Raw genomic sequence first — 18,329 nt, forward strand, 5'->3', positions numbered from 1 at the left:
TTTTGGGTAGCCAGCCTTCCACAAGCTTCCCACAATAAGTTGGGTGAATTTTGGACCATTCCTCCTGACAGAGCTGGTGTAACTGAGTCAGGTTTGTAGGCCTCCTTGCTCGCACAAGCTTTTTAGTTCTGCCCACATTTTCCATAGGATTGAGGTCAGGGCTTTGTGATGGCCACTCCAATACCTTGACTTTGTTGTCCTTAAGCCATTTTGCCACAACTTTGGAAGTATGCTTGGAGTCATTGTCCATTTAGAAGACCCATTTGCAACCAAGCTTTAACTTCCTGACTGATGTCTTGAGATGTTGCTTCAATATAACCACACAATTGTCCTACTTCATGATGCCATCTATTTTGTCAAGTGTACCAGTTCCTCCTGCAGCAAAGCACCCCCACAACATGATGCTGCCACCCCTGTGTTTCACGGTTGGGATGGTGTTCTTCAGCTTGCAGCCTCTCCCTTTTTCCTCCAAACATAACGATGGTCATTATGGCCAAACAGTTCTATTTTTGTGTCATCAGATCAGAGGACATTTCTCCAAAAAGTACGATCTTTGTCCCCATGTGCAGTTTCAAACCATGGCGGTTTTGGAGCAGTGGCTTCTGCCTTGCTGAGTGGCCTTTCAGGTTATGTTGTTATAGGACTTGTTTTACTTTGGATATAGATACTTTTGTACCCGTTTCCTCCAGCATCTTCACAAGGTCCTTTGCTGTTGTTCTGGGATTGATTTCCACTTTTCACACCAAAGTACGTTCATCTCTAGGAGACAGAACGCGTCTCCTTCCTGAGCGGTATGACGGCTGCGTGGTCCCATGGTGTTTATACTTGCGTACTATTGTATGTACAGACGAACGTGGTACCTTCAGGCATTTGGAAATTGCTCCCAAGGATGAACCAGACTTGTGGAGGTCTACAATTTTTGGCTGGGCTGATTTCTTTGGATTTTCCCATGATGTCAAGCAAAGAGACACTGCGTTTGAAGATAGGCCTTGAAATACATCCACAGGTACACCTCCAGCTTCAAAAGCTGTGACATCATTTTCTGGAATTTTCCAAACTGTTTAAAGGCACAGTCAACTTAGTGTATGTAAACTTCTGACACACTGGAATTGTGATACACTGAATTATAAGTGAAATAATCTGTCTGTAAACAATTGTTGGCAAAATTACTTGTGTCATGCACGAAGTAGATGTCCTAACCGGCTTGCCAAAACTATAGTTTGCTAACAGGAAATTTGTGGAGTGGTTGAAAAATGAGTTTTAATGACTCCAACCTAAGTGTGTGTAAATTTCTGACTTCACTGTATATAACCATTTCCCTGATGACTGTCAGAATAGTCACTATCAGAATAGTTGGAGAGATCATTATTACCGGCTTCTCTTCCCCTGGGTGAGATGACATAAACCATGCTTGAGGCCTCACCGTTGTTCCTGTGATTAAAAACGAAAACAAAAATATCACTAATTTGATGACAAAATGGCAGATTCCTTTTTAAATGACAGTACTCCTATTCTCTAATCATCACTCATACTTGTTCTCAGTGTTCTTTTTCCTCCTCCAAGTTCTTGGCGTCTTCGACTGCAGCCGTGTAGACCGCCTCACATTTGACGTCGCAGGTTGTTGGGTTTGAAAGTTGACCACATGGGACGTGTCCTTCCCACATACATTCACAGTCTCTGATTGGCCGTCCTGATCTGCTACCACCTCATATTGGACATCTTTTTTGACTGCTACAGTCTCTGTCCCAGTTCCAATGTCTTCACTGATATTAACGGCTTCATCTGCTTGCTCCACCGGAACACTCACTGTGTCCATCTCTTCCTCGGCTGCACTCATCTCCTCCCCCACGTAGCCATATTCTTCAACGACTGTCATCTCCAGATTCATATCCTCAGCTTTAGGCTCAACCACCTCCTCCCGCAGTGGAGAGGTGTTTGACGGTACGTATTCCTCGTTCATCGTCTCTACAATCTCTTCTTCCACCTCTGTTCCAACCTCCACTTCAGTGTAAACTGTTACTACTACCGCATCAGTGTCCTCTAAAGACATGGGGCCCAGCACGTCTGCCGAGTTATGTGACGACTCTGACCGGATGACAAAAGTGGTCGGCTCAGTGGTGACCACCATTTTAGGGGTGGACAGAGAGGAGAGGATGCTGTCGCCCATGGAGGAGGAGAGAGCAGCTGAACGAGAGAAGACAAGAACTGTGTCATAAAAAGACCTGCGAGTTTTAAACAGTACTGTGCTACAAAACGTTGCATCATGATTTAGTAATCATTACAGGAGACTTACAAGGTTCTTTTAAATGTCCAAAACTGTTATGGTGCTGGAGAATGAGGTTCAGATTCTCTGGGGTAGACTGCATACACTCCTCCAGGACTGAAGGGGCAGAGCTGAGCCATGTCGCGGTCTGAAAGGGAATGTCTTTTAGAAATGCATTTTATATTCAATCACCGTAGCCTAAAGAATTGTGTTTGTCTTCCCAAAATGTACTATTCCTAACCTGTGCTAGATTTATGCTACATCCAATATCAGAAAGGCTAAATTGCCAGAAGCTATAAATGCCACAATGCTCAATACCTGCTTGAGGTCTGGTACTGGAAACAGTTGTTCCAGTCTGGAGAGGAACTCCCATGTTAACGTCTGTACCGCTGTGTCATAATGTCGGCCATATTGTTCCGGGAACACCTCCTGTTGGGGGAACATTATTTAAATGGAGGCAAGGCGATGGATTGTAACTTCAAGTACTTTTTTTCCTGAAGGCCTGGACGAGTAACTTTTCCCGGGCGTGACACTCCCATTGTTTTCAGTAAAACCTTGGCGTAAGCAGCGCGGTACTGCAAGAGGCTCACAGCGCCGAGTGTAAAATTACCTGAAAGAAGCACTCCCTCTCGATTGGGTCCTTCAGCAGTGATTGGACAAGCACCACAAAATTTGATTCAGATGCTTCCACCTCTGCGTCTCTGTACTGCAAGACAGTAAACAGATACAATCATCTCATCACATAGTGGCTGTGTGCACTCAAATCCACTTGGAAAACAACCAAGTTCTGTTCTAAAAGGACTATAGCCCACTTACTCCTGTGCATCCTGGAGTAACAGTGGGCATGCTGTCCAGGTAAGGTTGAATGGTTTGAGGGTCGGCAGGGCCTCGGCACAGCTCCAGAACCAACTGAATCACACAGTAGAAACAAGTATTAACTGTGGTACAAACCTGTAGCTGGAGAAACCATGTCATTGCCATCTCTCAAGCAACTCAGGTGGGGAGTACCCATTCATAGGATTGCAGACAGTTACATAATGTATAGAACAGACCCAATTCTCTACTCATCATCATAGGTATATAAATATACCTATTTGCGCTTTTCAGGGCTCTCCAGCCAACTGAATAACCCTATGCCCCCTGACTCATCTCTCACCCGTGCTCTCAGACCTAGAATGAGCTGAGCTCTATGTCTGTGGCTCAGCAGCTCTGGAATGGCCTCTGTCACCAGAGTCACAAACTCCTCCAACTTCTCATAGTGCCTCACATCTCTTTGCTGAGCCACCTGCCACATGGCAGCAGACAGGAGCCGCAAAGGTGGAACCAGGAGGTGCAGAGAAGAAAGACTGAGAACTGGATCTGAAATGTAGGTGTACAAATTGACAAACATTCAATCAGAAGTCAGAACACTGTTTAAAATATATACAGTAGTAATATATCATTATGTCTGTCAGCTAATGATGCGGACAATTTCTCATCTCGTCGTTACAGGATGGGGCTCCATAGAATAGAAGCATCAGAGATTAGCCTTTGTCAGGATTAATTTGCATTAAGCAATAACTTTACTATTCAAATAGTCTTTACTTTAAATTGATAGCTAGTTAGATAGGATTACAAGCACACTTGGCTTAACAATGCAGTCATAACCGATTTTAGCCGGGGATCAACTGATAGCAGACTATGCCACTTTTTACATGAGGCTTTTGATATTAGTTCTGCAGATATTAGCTAGCATGGTAACGTTATCTAGAAGTTATTTTATTACACACCATTGACGTCTTTAGATAGTCCACATGCATCCATGGCTATAAATATACGTATGTAAAAGCGCAGAATAATTTGAAAACAAAATGATTTGACTGCTCCCCAACGAGCGAAGTAACATCGATCTACTTCCCCAAAACTTCCGGTAACCAAGACTGGACTCAATTTTCGTTCCGCCTGTACCTTTTCCAAAATATTAGTAATAGAAAAGAATAAGCTCTCCAAGCTGCCGGGCTACATTACTACTAACATGGCTCTGTTAGATTTTAGTTGATTTCCTTTTGAAAAATATTGTAGCCTACCGCAAGACAAAAAAAAGCAACGTTACTTTTATTACCTTTATTGCCTAATGAATACTCCGTTAAAGATATAGAAGTTTTGCCTCTGGGGGTGCTGATGAGCCAAAATGTGTCCCTTAGAAAAGGAATTACTGTATCGTCTATTGACCCGAGATAGCAGATTGATTAATATTATGTATATCAGCCATAAAGACAACACTCGAGCCTACATTTGAGAATAAATATTTTCCCTCATTGTTGAACATAAGAGTAGAGGCCTGGCACTCGCCTCTCAACAACCAGCCTGTGTACCGGTAGCAACTGTCCTCTTCATTCTGCAAAGGAAGGTGTGCAATACTTCTCTCTTTTTTAATGTCAAAACAAGGTGAGTAATCTAAATAAAATAATATACCCTTTGATGTATGATTCCTGGCAGCAAAAAGCACATCTCAAATATACAATCAAGTTCCAAGCTGTGACAGAATTAACAATTCACAGTATGAGGCTCAACTCTTGTTGTTACAGGCCTCTAATACAAATGTCCTGTCTTACTTTACATTCCAAAAAACAACATGAATAGCAATGACACACCAATATCCTCAACAAACAGCCTCAACTGCTGCATGAGTTCGCTCGTGTGTACGCAGAAGATGCAATCTGTTGTAAGCCTTCCCACATTCAGTACACACGTATGGCTTCTCTCCCGTGTGGCTGAGCATGTGTCTCTTCAGTGGAGTGGTGCTGTTATAGCGATTTCCACACACGCTGCAGGAGTAGGGCTTCTCTCCTGTGTGTATACGCTTATGTACTGTAAGATAGCAGGACTGGGTAAAACTCTTCCCACACTGCTCACATTTGAATGGTCGTTCTCCAGTGTGGTAACGCTGATGTTTCACCACTTCGGAGTAAGTTAAGAAACTTTTACCGCACTGAGAGCACATATGTGGCCTCTCCCCTGTATGCATGCGATTATGCCGGGTCAGATCAGTCGACTTGGAAAATCTCTTCCCACACTGTGAGCAGGGGAAAGGACGCTCCCCTGTATGAGTCTGTAAGTGTTTCTTTAAAAACCGATTGGCCTTGAAAGTCTTTCCACACTCGAGACAAGGGAAGGGTCTCTCCTCTGAGTGACACTGAAGGTGTTTTGACAATTCACCAGAGGACAGAAATCTTTTTCCACAGTCAGGGCAAAGAAATGGTCTCTCTCCTGTGTGAATTCTCTCATGTCTAGTCAAGATCTGTAGTTGTGTGAATCTCTTTGGACAATGAGAGCACTGGTAAGGCCGCTCACCTGTATGAGTTCTCTGGTGTTTGATCAAGTTCGATAGCCTTGAGAAACTTTTAGGACAATGGGAACACAGAAATGAACCCTCTTCCTTATGAGCATTCAAATAGTGTTGCCTAAGACAAACTAGCTGCGTGAAGTTAATTTTGCATATTGAACACTGGAATGGTCGCGCGCCATTGTGCATTTGCATGTGTTTTGTGAGGGCATCAGAGTTTTGACATTTCTTCAAACACTGGTTGCACTGCAGCGGGTCACCACCGGAGTGAATCAGCTGGTGTCGCTTCATTTGGGATATCTGACTGAAAGACATGTCACATTCTGGACATTTGTGTTCACCCTCTTCGCTGGGACACTGCTCATTCTCAAGGCCTGCTGGGAGGTTTAACTTGATCCCAAAGTCATCAGAGACTGGCGACTCTGCTAAATGAGCCACACTGCAGTGTGTCTTTAGATCTTCCTCCCGATCGAAGCCCTCTCCACACGTGCAGCACTGGAACGGCCTTGACCCTAGGCCCTTTCGCTGGTGTCTTTTCAAGTCGAAGGAGTACTGGAAAGTCTTCCCACATTGGATGCACCTGTAAGGCCGCTCCCCAGTGTGGGATCTCTGGTGTCTCCTCATATCTGTCGCTCGAGAGAAGGTCTTTCCACACACAGAGCATGTTTTGGAGTGTGATGTATGCCTGCCAGACTTCCCCAGTGTGTGGGGAATGTCTGAGAGACATGGGTTCAGAGGGGTGCTGCTGGAAGACCCTGGAGGGGTTTCTGTTTCATTTTCTCCAGCAGCAAGCATCCTTCTGTACTCCTCTGGGTGAAGCGCTTTAAGGTGTTGCCGGAGGTTCACCTCGTCGGCATGGTTAAAAGAGCACTGAGAGCAGGCGAAGACCAGAGAGGGAGCCTCCACCGTCCCACCTGCAGGGGAACAGAGAAAGGAGCATACTGTATATTTAGAAAGTTATCAAATTATAATCCAATTTATTCTAAACCAGGCATCTGGATCATATTCAACATTGCCAAATCTATTCAATTAAAATGATGAAACATTCAGAGAATTCTAACGATATCCAAGTGTACCTATAGTACCATAGAAACCTTGTGTTGATATAACATTGCAAACCTTTATTTCCATTCATTGTGGAGCTGTCAGAAGTGGCGCTGAGGTCTTCAGAGTCTTCCCTAAAGATAGCGATAAAGCACAATTGATGTCCAATGACACTGCCCTTGATTGATTTTATTTGACAGTTTAACAAAGCCATAGAAAGTACAAACATTTTTAAAACGTGACAGGGATAACACAATGAAGTCAATGACACATTTCCATTGTGATCCTTTTAAAGTAAATGGTGAAATTGCTTTAAAACCCTAAGTCCCCTCCCACCCCTCATTCTTACCTTGGGTCTGGAGACCGGTATAAAGGGACACCCCAGGTCCCATTAGCCTCCTCCAATGCCTTGAGCTGCCCTCCATTGGGACCTCTTGATCCCACGGTCTTCATCTGGAGTCTTGTGTTTCTTCTCAGTGGTTGAGAGGGGGAGGACATTTGGAGAGGCAGGACACTGACGTTAAGTCTCTGGAACCCTAATGTGGGTTTTTGGTGCAGACAGGATGGGACCAGTTCTGGCTGGTTCATTACTTGTTGTGGCGTACATTGGGAACTTCCTTGATCCGTGACAGTTTGGGGGACATAACCAGCTTCATTTCTCTCCTGCTCATCCTTCTCAAGCCCCTCCTCTGTGAAATAATTTTCTTCATGTAGGTTCTCATTGTGGGTGGGCGGTCTGTCAATTGTATTCTCTGCACATATAGGCCCAACTAACTCCGGATGTTCAACATGCTCCACCTCCTCATAAATCATTTCCACCTCTCTATTCATTGACTCCAGATCCACACACACATCCCCCACCTCTGCACAGAAAACGGCTTCCTCCATGTTCATGGCACTGGTTTTCTCTGAAACAAGCTCAGCGTCTCCGTTAGGATGCCCCACTTCCTCACAAATAACCTCCACTTCTCCCTCTTGACGTTCTTCCTCGCTTGCATTGGCTACCATCTCCTGCTCTTCCCCATTCAAGTCAGCCTGACTGTCTCTTTGGTTCTGTGACTCAGTCTTCTCTATACTAAACTCCCTTTCCTCTCTGGTGTATGTACAGGTCCCCAGCTCCACTTCTGCATACTCAGTCACTACTACAGACTCTGTTTCCATCTCTTCACCATATAAGGCTGGGTCCATACAACCATCCATCAACTCTGATTGGATCGCTGTTTCTGTCTTTCTAGTGGCCGCCACCACTACCGGAGTGAGAGACAGAGAGGAGAAGATGCAGTCGCCAGCAGAGGAGGAAGAAGTTGCTGATTGAGAGGTAAAAGGAGACAATTACAGTGAGATGTTATTTATTTTAATAAACTGCTGGGATATGAATAAAGGGGGAATGTTACAATCCTAAAAGCATTTCCTTGAATCATTCAAATGTAACAATTTGCATACCTCCTTTACTAATTTTGGATTTTTGTTTTTTTTAAGTGGTTTACCATTGGTGTCCAAATATCCTAGTTCTCTATGATGTTGCAGTAGAGTCTTCAACTGCAGAGGCTGAGATAGAGAGTTGACACACTCTTCCAAGACAGAGGGTCCAGCATTGAGCCAAGACACTGTCTACGAGATGGGGAGCACACATTAATATAATATGCAATCAATCAAAATCGGTCCAGTTGTTCTTAAATAAAATATTCTAAATGCCCATTATCTTAAATAAAATGCTCCAAGATGTCTCATCATGTCTAATACATATAATGAGTAACCAATGTAATGCTTTGTGAAGAGTGCTGCAGTGCTCCACATGAGATGTGTCAGCATGTTAATTAATCGTGGGCATTATGACATGAAAGAAAGATGCAGACATTCTTTATGCAAATATTCAAACAAGACAACTTTATTCACAAGCTCATGCTTGATAACGGAGATCTGAGGAGTGGTCTAATGACGAGGTTCTGCCTGAGTACCTGTTTGAGGTCTGGTACTGGAAGGAGCTGCTCCAGCCTGGAGAGAAACTCCCACATTAATCCTTGCAGGGCAGAGTCATACTTGGGTCCATAGTCTACAGGAAACACTTCCTAATGGGAGAGATGAAAAAGACAGGGGGGTCAATTATTTGGCTGGCTACTTTTCACATAGAATTTTTCTTTCAAATATTAAATGTATCCTAAGAACATGAAGCGGTAGGTTTATTATCACAAAAAAAAACATAAAACATAGAAAATGTAGCCTAGATACTACTGGTTTCATCTGTTTTGTTATACCAATGTTGACGGACCATACTAATGTTCAAACTTTGGTGTTTAAAAAACCATATACTGACCTGGAAGAAATGTTCCCTCTCAACTGGGTCTTGGATAAGAGTTTGTACCAGTGCAAGGAAATTTGATTTAGAGGCTTCCGCTTCTGCACAACAAAACTGGGGAAATAACCTCTTGAATAAATGTACTGTAATTCTGACAAGATCGAGTGAGAGAACATCATTACAGAGGATTGAGGAATATCTTAAGACTCACCTCTGGATCCCCCGGATGTGATCTTGCAGCGTGGATCCTGTCCAGATGGCTCTGAAGTCCTGCTGTCTGCTCCGTGCGGCACAACTCCAAAACCAACTTGGGGGAAAAAAACAGATTAATCCTACAAGAACACTGAACAACTTGGGCTAACCTTTCTCTTCAAATATTCCATTACCTGTTGTTTGAATAAATTAATAAAATAGAATTCCTTGCAACTCATTACTAAATGAACCATGTTCTTTTCCAAGTCACAGGACAAATCTGGATATATAGATTTTGTGGTTTTCATTCCTGGTCCTTTTGGACAGTGAAAAATGTGAGACAGAGTCAAATAATCATCACCTCGCTCTCTCACCTTTGCTCGTAAGCCCAACATGAGCTGGGTTCTCTGTCTGAAACTGAGCAGCTCTGGAACCGTCTCTGTAACAAATGTCACAAACTCTTCCAGCTTCCCGTAGCCCATTATATCCCCTCGTTGGGCCACTTGCCATATCGCTGCAGAAAACAGCCGCAGCGGTGGGATGAACAGGCGCAGGGCAGGTAGAGGAAAAGATAACCCTATGAATGAACATATCGCAGGCAGTAAGCAGCTGCACTGACTGGGCTAAACAAGAGCACACATTGCTAGGCTATGACTAGAAGAGGAAAACATTGATACTACTTGCTATAGCTAACTACGCATTGCATTTTAAATAGATTATGTCTGAATGCAGATCGCATAAAAGCGATCACAAATGGAAATATGCATCGATTTCATACAGTTACACCATAAGTAGCTAGCTACAGGTCTACAATTGGAAAGTTGGCTTGCTAGCTGGAACCCCTGCCTGCTCTGCTTCTGTCTGGTGGAAGCTTCCAATCAGTTCCCTGCGACAACTATAAACTTACCCGTATTCACCACCGGCTCCGTTAAATTCCTATAATCCATTATCAGTCACAGGGACGTCCTAAAATAAACCCAAGCAATCATTGATTCATTTGGCTGAAATATCTGTTTACCTGGAAGTTATTCTTTTTTTTCTCATTTTGCAGGAAGTCGCTTAAAAAAACATTAGTTCCGGTTTATATTCGCCTTCAGAATAAAAGTTACGATCATGGGAAACGCTATATCACAGATTGAACAATGAGACAGGTACTGGATGTATAAATATGAAGCATCCGCTTGGCCTTTCCACTAGGAAGCCCACTGACGGGCAATGGGAGAAGATGGTACGAGATGGATTTTGGCCTACATTCTCAACATTTTCTCATTAATGAAACATTTGATCTCAATACAGTTTTCTGTTCCCAAAACTAAAATATGTTATGAATAGAGTGGTCTAAGTTTTGTCAAAGTTTTTTTAAAGCGCGTTATTTAGGAGTGAAAAGTCGAATTGAGTTATTGCACACGTGCATTTCAGAGTAGGCGTTCCCTAACGGATATATGCAGATGTTTGCTAGAATGGGCCAATAGGATCTCGCTCTCTCGTGCTTGGCTCTGCCCACCTCCTTGCTTGTTCTTCCTACGAAAACTCATCTGTTCCCATTGGAAACTACAGGCTGTGGTCTATCTTGGTTTAGTTATACAAATCTCTGGCTATATCGTCTCTAGATATCGTCTCACAGATGCTAATATAATGCAATAAACTCCTCTGATGTTGCCAAAAAAAGTGAATTTAATTCAAATGACAAAATCATATACAGCACGTTTCATACAATATTAAAATAAAGGTTAATAAAAGAAATGTAACCATAAAAATAAAGAGTGCATTCTTAATGAAAAGTTCAGCTATCACAGAAAAAACAATACTTGAAGTATTGGACTGGATATACCCACTATGACAAGTAGCTTAAAGGGGAAAAAGAAGAAAATAAATGTAATTAGTCCATTGATGATGTTTCGCTTGTCAGGAATCAAGATTTTAAGATATGTCACTTTTAAAGTGCATTCGGAAAGTATTCAGAGCCCTCGACTTTTTCCACATTTTATGTTACAACCTACACAATACCGAAGGCTACGTATGTTACCACGGTTATGTGAGCTATTTGGATCACTCCAATATATTGGTATCACTCCACGGCGGAGGGACACATCCGAGGTGAGGATTAACAGATTTACTCCCGTGTACACCTGTGTCACGGCTGTGGTCCGCTCTTATATATATATATATATATATTAGAACCCATGGCCGCGACATGCGTTCTCTACATCATTTTTGAGGCGACTCTAGCACCGTAGAGGATTGGAGTGATCCAAATAGCTCACATAACCGTGGTTACATGCATAACTTTTGTTATATTTTACTATATTGGATCACTCCAATATATTGGTATACCTGACCAGCCTGCGGCAAAATCCCAGTGCGGGACCGAGACGCAGGGGCCGTCAATGTGGAAGGGGAGGCCAGGACCGCTGAACCAACCGCAGAGGGAGGTGCCACATTTACCTGATAGTACCTAGCAAAAAGTGCACGAGGACAAAGCAGACAAAGAGCTGGTCTGTTGTTCTAACTGACCGTGTCCCCTCCACATAGGCAGCCAGTGCCCTCATAGGGCACAACATGCCGGATGGAGGCCCAGAATCCCCCGCCACTGCCGGGGGGTCATAACTTTTATCCTGTCTGCTTATGTTCACATGCCTGTCTGACAGAACCTTCAGGAGGAATAAAGGGTTGGGGAGGAGAGATGTACTCCTCCCCACGGGGTCTATCCAGTAGCACTCAGAACTTACTGAAAGAGCATGGAGCTCACCCACCCTCTTCATGGTAGTAATCGCTACCAAGAAGCCACCTTCATAGAGAGGTGTTTCAGGTAGGCAGACTCCAACGATTTGAAAGGCAGAATTGGATGTGTGCCAAGACCACATCCAGATCCCAGCTCGCCCTTGAGCGGGTCCGTGCTGGACGCAGGCGATCTAAAGGACTCTCAAACCATGAGAAACAAGATTTTCTGGTCTGATGAAACCAAGATTGAACTCTTTGGCCTGAATCCCAAGCGTCACGCCTGGAAAAAACCTAGCACCATCCCTACAGTGAAGCATGGTGGCAGCATCATGCTGTTGGGATGTTTTTCAGCAGCAGGGACTGGGAGACTAGTTAGGATCAAGGAAAATATGTTTAGAGCAAAGTACAGAGAGATCCTTGATGAAAACCTGCTCAGGACCTCAGACTGGGAAAAGGTTCACCTTCCAACAGGACAACGACCCTAAGCACACAGCCAAGACAATGCAGGAGTGGCTTCGGGATAAGTTTCTGAAAGTCCTTGAGTGGTCCAGCCAGAACCCAGACTTGAACCAGATATATCATTTTTGGAGTATCTTGAAAATAGCTGTGCAGTGACTCTCCACATCCAACCTTACAGAGCTTGAGAGGATATGCAGAGAAGAACGGGAGAAACTCCCCAAATACAGGCGTGTCAAGCTTGTAGCATCATACCCAAGAAGACTGGAGGCTGTAATCACTGCTAAAGGTGCTTCAACAAAGTACTGAGTACAGGGTCTGAATAATTATGTAAATATGTTATCATTTTTTTGTTTAAAAAAAATATATATTTGCAAACATTTCTAAAAATCTGTTTTTTGCTTTGTCATTATGGGGTATTGTGTTTAGATTGAGGGGGAAAAACAAATGTATACATTTTTTGAATAAAGCTGTAATGCAACAACATGTCAAGGGGTCTAAAAACTTTTCAAATGCACTGTACGTCAACAATGGACTAATGAAACAAATTCCAAAATATATGTTTTTGGGTGGATTTGTCCATCAAGTAAATTCAGTTGCCCATTGGTCATTTAGATTCTCTTTACAAATGACTTACAATCAATACTTGTAACCAACTCTACACAACATTTTAGATGATCTATTCAAAATATCCACTTAACTAATCTGACGGACCTAGTTATTAAATCTATCCAAAAGAAAAATAAAAAAAACATTTAACAACTGATATGCAAATGTACAACAATAACTCAATTTTCATTGAGGGAGTGAGTGAGTTGGTGAGCCTTGAGGCATCGAATTTGGGTGAAAGATTCCCCACATTCCCCACATACATGCTTCTCTGTATGGGTTTTCTGGTGCCTTTTCATATGATGAGAAAATCTGAAACGTTTGTCACAAACGCTGCATGAAAATGGCTTCTCTCCTGTGTGAAGTCGTTGGTGTGATTTCAGGTAACCTGACTGGATGAAGGACTTTCCACAGTCTTGACATTTGTATGGTCTCTCACCAGTATGGTATCTTTCATGCAACCTCCTTTCATTGGCAGTGATGAAGGTTTTTGTGCAATAGGAGCATGGAAAGGGTCTTTCTCCTGTGTGAGTGAGTTTGTGTCTTTTTAATGACACTGCTTTGTAAAACTGCTTTCCACAGACTGTACAGGTAAATCTCACCCCCTCATGAACTTGTTCAATGTGTGTATTCAGCTGAATCTTTGTCCGATAAGTCATGTCACACTGCGAACAAGAAAATGGTCTCTCCTCTGAGTGAGTCCCCATATGCACCGACAGTTCAGAAGCGGCCCTGTAGCTCTTTCCACATTGCCAGCACAGGAACGGCTTTTCTCCTGTGTGCTTCCTACTGTGTATTGTTAGAGAATTGGCTGTTCTGAATTTTTCTGGACAAACAGAACACTGGTACAGGTACTCTCCCGAGTGAACCCTCTCATGGATGACAAGGTACGATAACTGAGTGAAGGTTTTCTCACATTGAGAGCAGGGGTATGGTCCTGTGAATTTATGTTGATGCAGATAGTGTTCTCTCAGACGCCCCAACAGGGTAAAGGTCTTCTCACACATGGTACACTGGATTTCTTTGTGCATCAGCTTGTGTCTGTCAAAGGCAATGGAGTTTGGGTATATCCTTCCACAATCAGAGCAATAGAATGGATTGTGAATTCGTTTGTGTGTTCTTAGGGAGGATGAGCCTTTGAATTCCTTGTCGCATTCATCACATTTGAATACCACCTTTCTTTCTTCCTCCTTGCATTCTGCCCTTTTGTCATCAGTGGCTAGCAGTTCACCAGCCTCCTCTGGAGTAGCATCCTCTTGTTGCTGGTCCACCAACTTAGATGCTTCTTCTTGGTTCACCTTCAGACAGATGTCCCTCTGGTGTTTCTTTAAACCATGCATGTACTTGAAGCGCTGCTCACAATTGACACATTGATAAGGACGCTCATCTGAATGGGATCTCATATGAATAGCCATTCCTGAAGCACGGTTAAAAATCTTCCCACACACAGTGCATGGTTTGGGTTCTTTGAGAGTCGGCACTGAAGTAGCAGCTGTGATGAGGGTCCCAGTGTCGTTTTCCTTGGTAGTGAGAGGACTGCTGCAACCTTCGGTTTTAACTTCCGCTTGTTGCTGGTCCACACTCTGACCCAAGTCTTCTAGGATGCCCTCGTGGCCAAGGATTTCCTGATGTTTCTTCAAGGTATCTTTGTACTTAAAACTTCTCTCACAGATAGCACAATGAAAGGGACGCTCCTTTGAGTGAGATTTCAAGTGCCTTTCCATGTCTGAGGTACGAGTCAAAATCCTACCACAGACACAACAGGTTTTTGAGTCGGACAGCCCTTTGTGAGATGGTTGCGGGTTTTCATCAGTGCCAAGAGACCCAGTGCTTGATTGGGATTCATCTTTCTCTGGCTGCGGTTTCCCCTTCTGTTGTGACAAGTTTTGACCAACCTGACCTAAATCTTCCTGGTTCACTTTCTTACACAAATCTCTCTGGTGCCTCTTCAAATCATATGAATACTTGAATCTCTTTTCACAATTTACACACCAAAATGGATGCTCTTTTGAGTGGGATCTCATGTGCCTTGCCATGTCTGAAGTACGAGTGAAAAACCTCCTACACAAAGAGCATGTTTTGGTGTCCAGAGGTCTTTTCTGTGTTAGCCCTGATGGAGAGAGCGTCTTAAGGGGTGATGTGTTCGGAGATTTGCTAGTTGAGGGTTGTGGGATCTCTTCTTTATTTTCCCAATCAACCAAAGTTGAGAGGTTCTTTTCACAAACTCCTTGCCGGTGTCTCTTCAGATCATAAAGATCCTTGAAGCCTATTGCACATTTGAGGCACTTAAACCTATGATCATGATCTTGAGTGTGGCTTCGCTGGTGCCTTCTAAAGGACGTGGCACGAGCAAAAGTCCTCCCACAGTCGGGGCATGTCTTCCTGAACGGGCCTCTTTTGCATGACTTCCTCAGGGAGGTGTGCACCTCGGAGGAGGATGGCTGTTGGATTGCCCGCTCGGAAGAATCCGTTTTACATGGTTTTTGTACTTCTGACCGTATTTTCTTCACCTGCAGCCTCTTGCTTTGTTTTGAGGTTTGAACATGAATTCCGGTGACAGCTTGATCGTCCGTTTCCACACTTACAGGCTTCCTATTCATAGCAAGCTCCTTCCCAGTAAATGCGTCTCTTTGATCTTCATCTGGTGCAAGTAGTCCTCCATTTTTCTCTATTGTACCCTCCACCAACCCTTTTCCTTCCACTCTAGCCAAACATTCTGATTGTGAATCTACTTCTGTGGCAGTCACCACACGTACATGTGGAGGGAGAGACAGAGAGGAGAGGATGTAGTCACCAAAGGACGATGGAGTTTCTTTTTATGCAAAAGAGGGAGACAAAAGACAGGTTAAACTGAATTAATATATTTTCTGCAACAGTGTTTGACCAACGTCATACATGTCAACTACATTTCCACAATCTTATATAATTGTTATTTATTTATTTAATTTCAGTTTCATATTCCATTTGGTGCCCAACCCATGACTTACAAGGCACTATTCATCAAGCACTTGTGCAAAAAAACACAAAAACAAAATGACATTTTACACAATTCATATTTGCATCATGTACAACTAGCTTATACTTCAAATATTTGCAATTTTGGCACAGCCAATCCAAGCAACAAAATGGATGCTCTTTTGAGTGGGATCTCATGTGCCTTGCCATGTCTGAAGTACGAGTGAAAAACCTCCTACACAAAGAGCATGTTTTGGTGTCCAGAGGTCTTTTCTGTGTTAGCCCTGATGGAGAGAGCCTCTTAACCTCTCGGTTACTGGCCCAACGCTCTAGGCTACCTGCTATGGATCCTCTGAGTCTGTACGATACTCACCGATGGAATCCAAATGTCCACGTTTTCTGTGGTACTGGAGCAGGGTCCTCAATTGTATGGGGTCAGGTACAAACTGTGCACATTTCTCCAGGGCAGAGGGGACAGCATTTAACAAGGAGGCAGTCTTGAGAGAGAGGAGCATGGTTTCAAAGCATTAACAACAGCATACTCATGTCCAACACACAGTTTATTAAACATGAAAATATTATTGATTATTACTTGGTATTCTTTTCTTCTATTTCCCCAAGCTGATTAGATAAAGGTGTTATTCATTCCTATTACCTGTTCAAGGTCTGGTATGGGAAGTAACTTCTCAAGTCTGGAAAGGAATTCTAACATCAGCATCTGTATTGCAGTGTCATACTTGGGCCCAAATTCCACAGGGAACACATTCTAGGAGAGAATAAATTAATGTAATAATTAATGTCAATAATTAGCCTAGTATTTGCCTTTTGTAACCTAGACCATCAAACTTTTTGGCTCAAGGGCCACATCATGGTTTCAAAATTCCGAGGGCCACACAGCTTTTGTTAGTCAAGATAAGGGCAGTTATCTGAAATTATATTGGTCCATTATTAGTTCTACATACTTTCTATTTGGTTGCATGTGTTAAAATGTAGCCTGGAGTTATTTTTTTATCCAAAATAATCATGGGACCGGATAGGGAAGTCAAGCAGAAAGGGGTGGTCACTTCCCTACCATATAAGAGCAACACAAACCTGGTAGAAGTTCTCCCTTTCACTGGGGTCTTTCAGCAGAGATTCAACCAGCTCCACAAACTTTGATTCAAATAATTCCACCTCGGCATCACCTGACTGCAACAAAACATGCACAACAGTTAAATAATCACATTTAACAACTCAACGACACAACATTTAGAGTGACATAGGCCTCTGCTCCCTCCCAGAAAGATACTCACCTCTGCTTCCCCAGTGGATATGAGGCTTCGGATCCTGGCCAGGTGTTGCTGAATGTCTTGGTCTGCTGTCTGCTCAGTGCGACACAACTCCAGAACCATCTACAATTACAGATGACCAATAATGTGTCCCTAGTAGAGCAAAGGTCAACCACACACTTTGAAGGCATTGCTCTGTTCTCATTTGAAGATAATGATAGCTAGCCTAGCTAAGGGCCAACGGCAGTATTTGAGAAACCAGTGTCAGGGTCTTTATCTCAATCAATGTTTAACAGCTGGCTGTTTTAGGCTAGAGTCAACAATATTGTTGTCAGAGAGTAACCTCGCATGATCTTGTTGCATGTTTCTTTTTCCCCATTCTGAACCCAATCTCTTACCCTTGCTCGAAGCCCCAGAATGAGTTGGGCCCTCTGACTGCAACTCAAAAGCTCTGGCACAATCTCTGTCACCGTGGTGACAAACTCCTCCAGCATCCCATAATCTTGAACGTCTCCTCGCTGAACCACTTGCCACATGGCTGCAGAGACAAGCCGCAGTGGTGGAATGAAGAGACGCAGAGAGGGAAGAAGAAGAGGGGGACCTAAAAATAAGGATATGAGCCACAATAATGATTGAAATAATACTGAACTGATATTGAAAGTTAGAGATGGTTAAAAAAAACTTTCAAATATTTCCTCAAGGTTCCTGATTTAACTTGTAAGACAATATGAAACCAATGGAATTGCCCCAAACGTGGAAACTGCATTCATATGAACTAATCAAGCGCACCAGATTAGTTCCAAATATTGAGGTCCCGATCTAGCAACTCATTTGGTTAAAGGGGAAAAAACATAACATGCTTGCCAAGGTAATTGTACATCTAAATAGGCTATCCCTTAAAAAACATAACAGTAGATGATTCAGAAGTACTAGTCCTCCCGCTTCTAGCATACTTAAAAGATCGAGACATACGGAAATTTAGCGAGGATACGCCATGTTGAACATCAAGCACACCAAGTCTAGTGAAAACAAATCCGCAATACCATTTTCGCTGGGATTTTGACATTGCATCTCGTCCTCATACAAAAGTATTCACGCACGAAGCTTGAAAATTAGCTAAGTGTTTGTTATAAAGATGGTTTCCAAAGTTAAAAGGCTTACAACAGTTTTAAAACCTAACCGTCGGTAGCATTGAGTGTG

General features: G+C 43.1%; 3 protein-coding genes across 3 annotated transcripts in view; all 3 read right to left on the bottom strand.

The window, feature by feature from the left end:
• LOC139392966 (uncharacterized) overlaps nt 1–4,132 on the bottom strand; it is a 31,428-nt gene extending 27,296 nt beyond the window's left edge. The window contains exons 1-7 of the mRNA XM_071141275.1: nt 4,033–4,132; nt 3,420–3,622; nt 3,080–3,172; nt 2,874–2,969; nt 2,582–2,692; nt 2,294–2,411; nt 1,663–2,184 (exon numbers count right to left, since the gene is read on the bottom strand). Coding sequence (XP_070997376.1) covers nt 1,663–2,184; nt 2,294–2,411; nt 2,582–2,692; nt 2,874–2,969; nt 3,080–3,172; nt 3,420–3,622; nt 4,033–4,066 — 1,177 coding nt within the window. The 5' untranslated portion in view covers nt 4,067–4,132. The remainder of the gene's footprint in view (nt 1–1,662; nt 2,185–2,293; nt 2,412–2,581; nt 2,693–2,873; nt 2,970–3,079; nt 3,173–3,419; nt 3,623–4,032) is intronic.
• On the bottom strand, nt 4,033–10,060 carry LOC139392545 (zinc finger protein 135-like). The gene is made up of 9 exons (XM_071140591.1): nt 10,028–10,060; nt 9,495–9,697; nt 9,140–9,235; nt 8,947–9,042; nt 8,591–8,701; nt 8,120–8,243; nt 6,982–7,939; nt 6,708–6,766; nt 4,033–6,502 (listed from the first exon to the last, which is right to left on the bottom strand). Exons 2-9 carry the CDS (start codon nt 9,600–9,602, stop codon nt 4,905–4,907), a joined length of 3,150 nt encoding a protein of 1,049 aa, XP_070996692.1. The 5' UTR covers nt 9,603–9,697; nt 10,028–10,060; the 3' UTR covers nt 4,033–4,904.
• A 2,950-nt stretch (nt 10,061–13,010) lies between these two features.
• On the bottom strand, nt 13,011–18,329 carry LOC139392552 (zinc finger protein 11-like). Its single transcript, XM_071140599.1, has 7 exons — nt 18,173–18,329; nt 17,528–17,730; nt 17,150–17,252; nt 16,954–17,045; nt 16,517–16,627; nt 16,235–16,358; nt 13,011–15,718 (listed from the first exon to the last, which is right to left on the bottom strand). The coding sequence occupies exons 1-7, from the start codon at nt 18,198–18,200 to the stop codon at nt 13,086–13,088; spliced, it is 3,294 nt and encodes a 1,097-aa protein (XP_070996700.1). The 5' UTR covers nt 18,201–18,329; the 3' UTR covers nt 13,011–13,085.

Source organism: Oncorhynchus clarkii, chromosome 33 (assembly GCF_045791955.1).
Source record: "Oncorhynchus clarkii lewisi isolate Uvic-CL-2024 chromosome 33, UVic_Ocla_1.0, whole genome shotgun sequence".
NCBI classification, from domain to species: Eukaryota; Metazoa; Chordata; class Actinopteri; order Salmoniformes; family Salmonidae; genus Oncorhynchus; species Oncorhynchus clarkii.

Bases quoted from the DNA above. Each gene is read 5' to 3' on its own strand.
- LOC139392545 (XM_071140591.1), bottom strand. From the start codon at position 9,602: ATGGGCTACGGGAAGCTGGAAGAGTTTGTGACATTTGTTACAGAGACG. The intron at 8,702-8,946 runs GTCAGTATATGG...CTCTCCCATTAG, and splicing joins AGAGGGAACATTTCTTCCAG to GAAGTGTTTCCTGTAGACTA. The intron at 7,940-8,119 runs GTAAACCACTTA...CCTCTCAATCAG, and splicing joins AGGATATTTGGACACCAATG to CAACTTCTTCCTCCTCTGCT.
- LOC139392552 (XM_071140599.1), bottom strand. From the start codon at position 18,200: ATGCAATGTCAAAATCCCAGCGAAAATG. The intron at 17,731-18,172 runs GTATTGCGGATT...CCTTATTTTTAG, and splicing joins TCAAAATCCCAGCGAAAATG to GTCCCCCTCTTCTTCTTCCC. The intron at 16,628-16,953 runs GTTTGTGTTGCT...ATTCTCTCCTAG, and splicing joins AAAGGGAGAACTTCTACCAG to AATGTGTTCCCTGTGGAATT.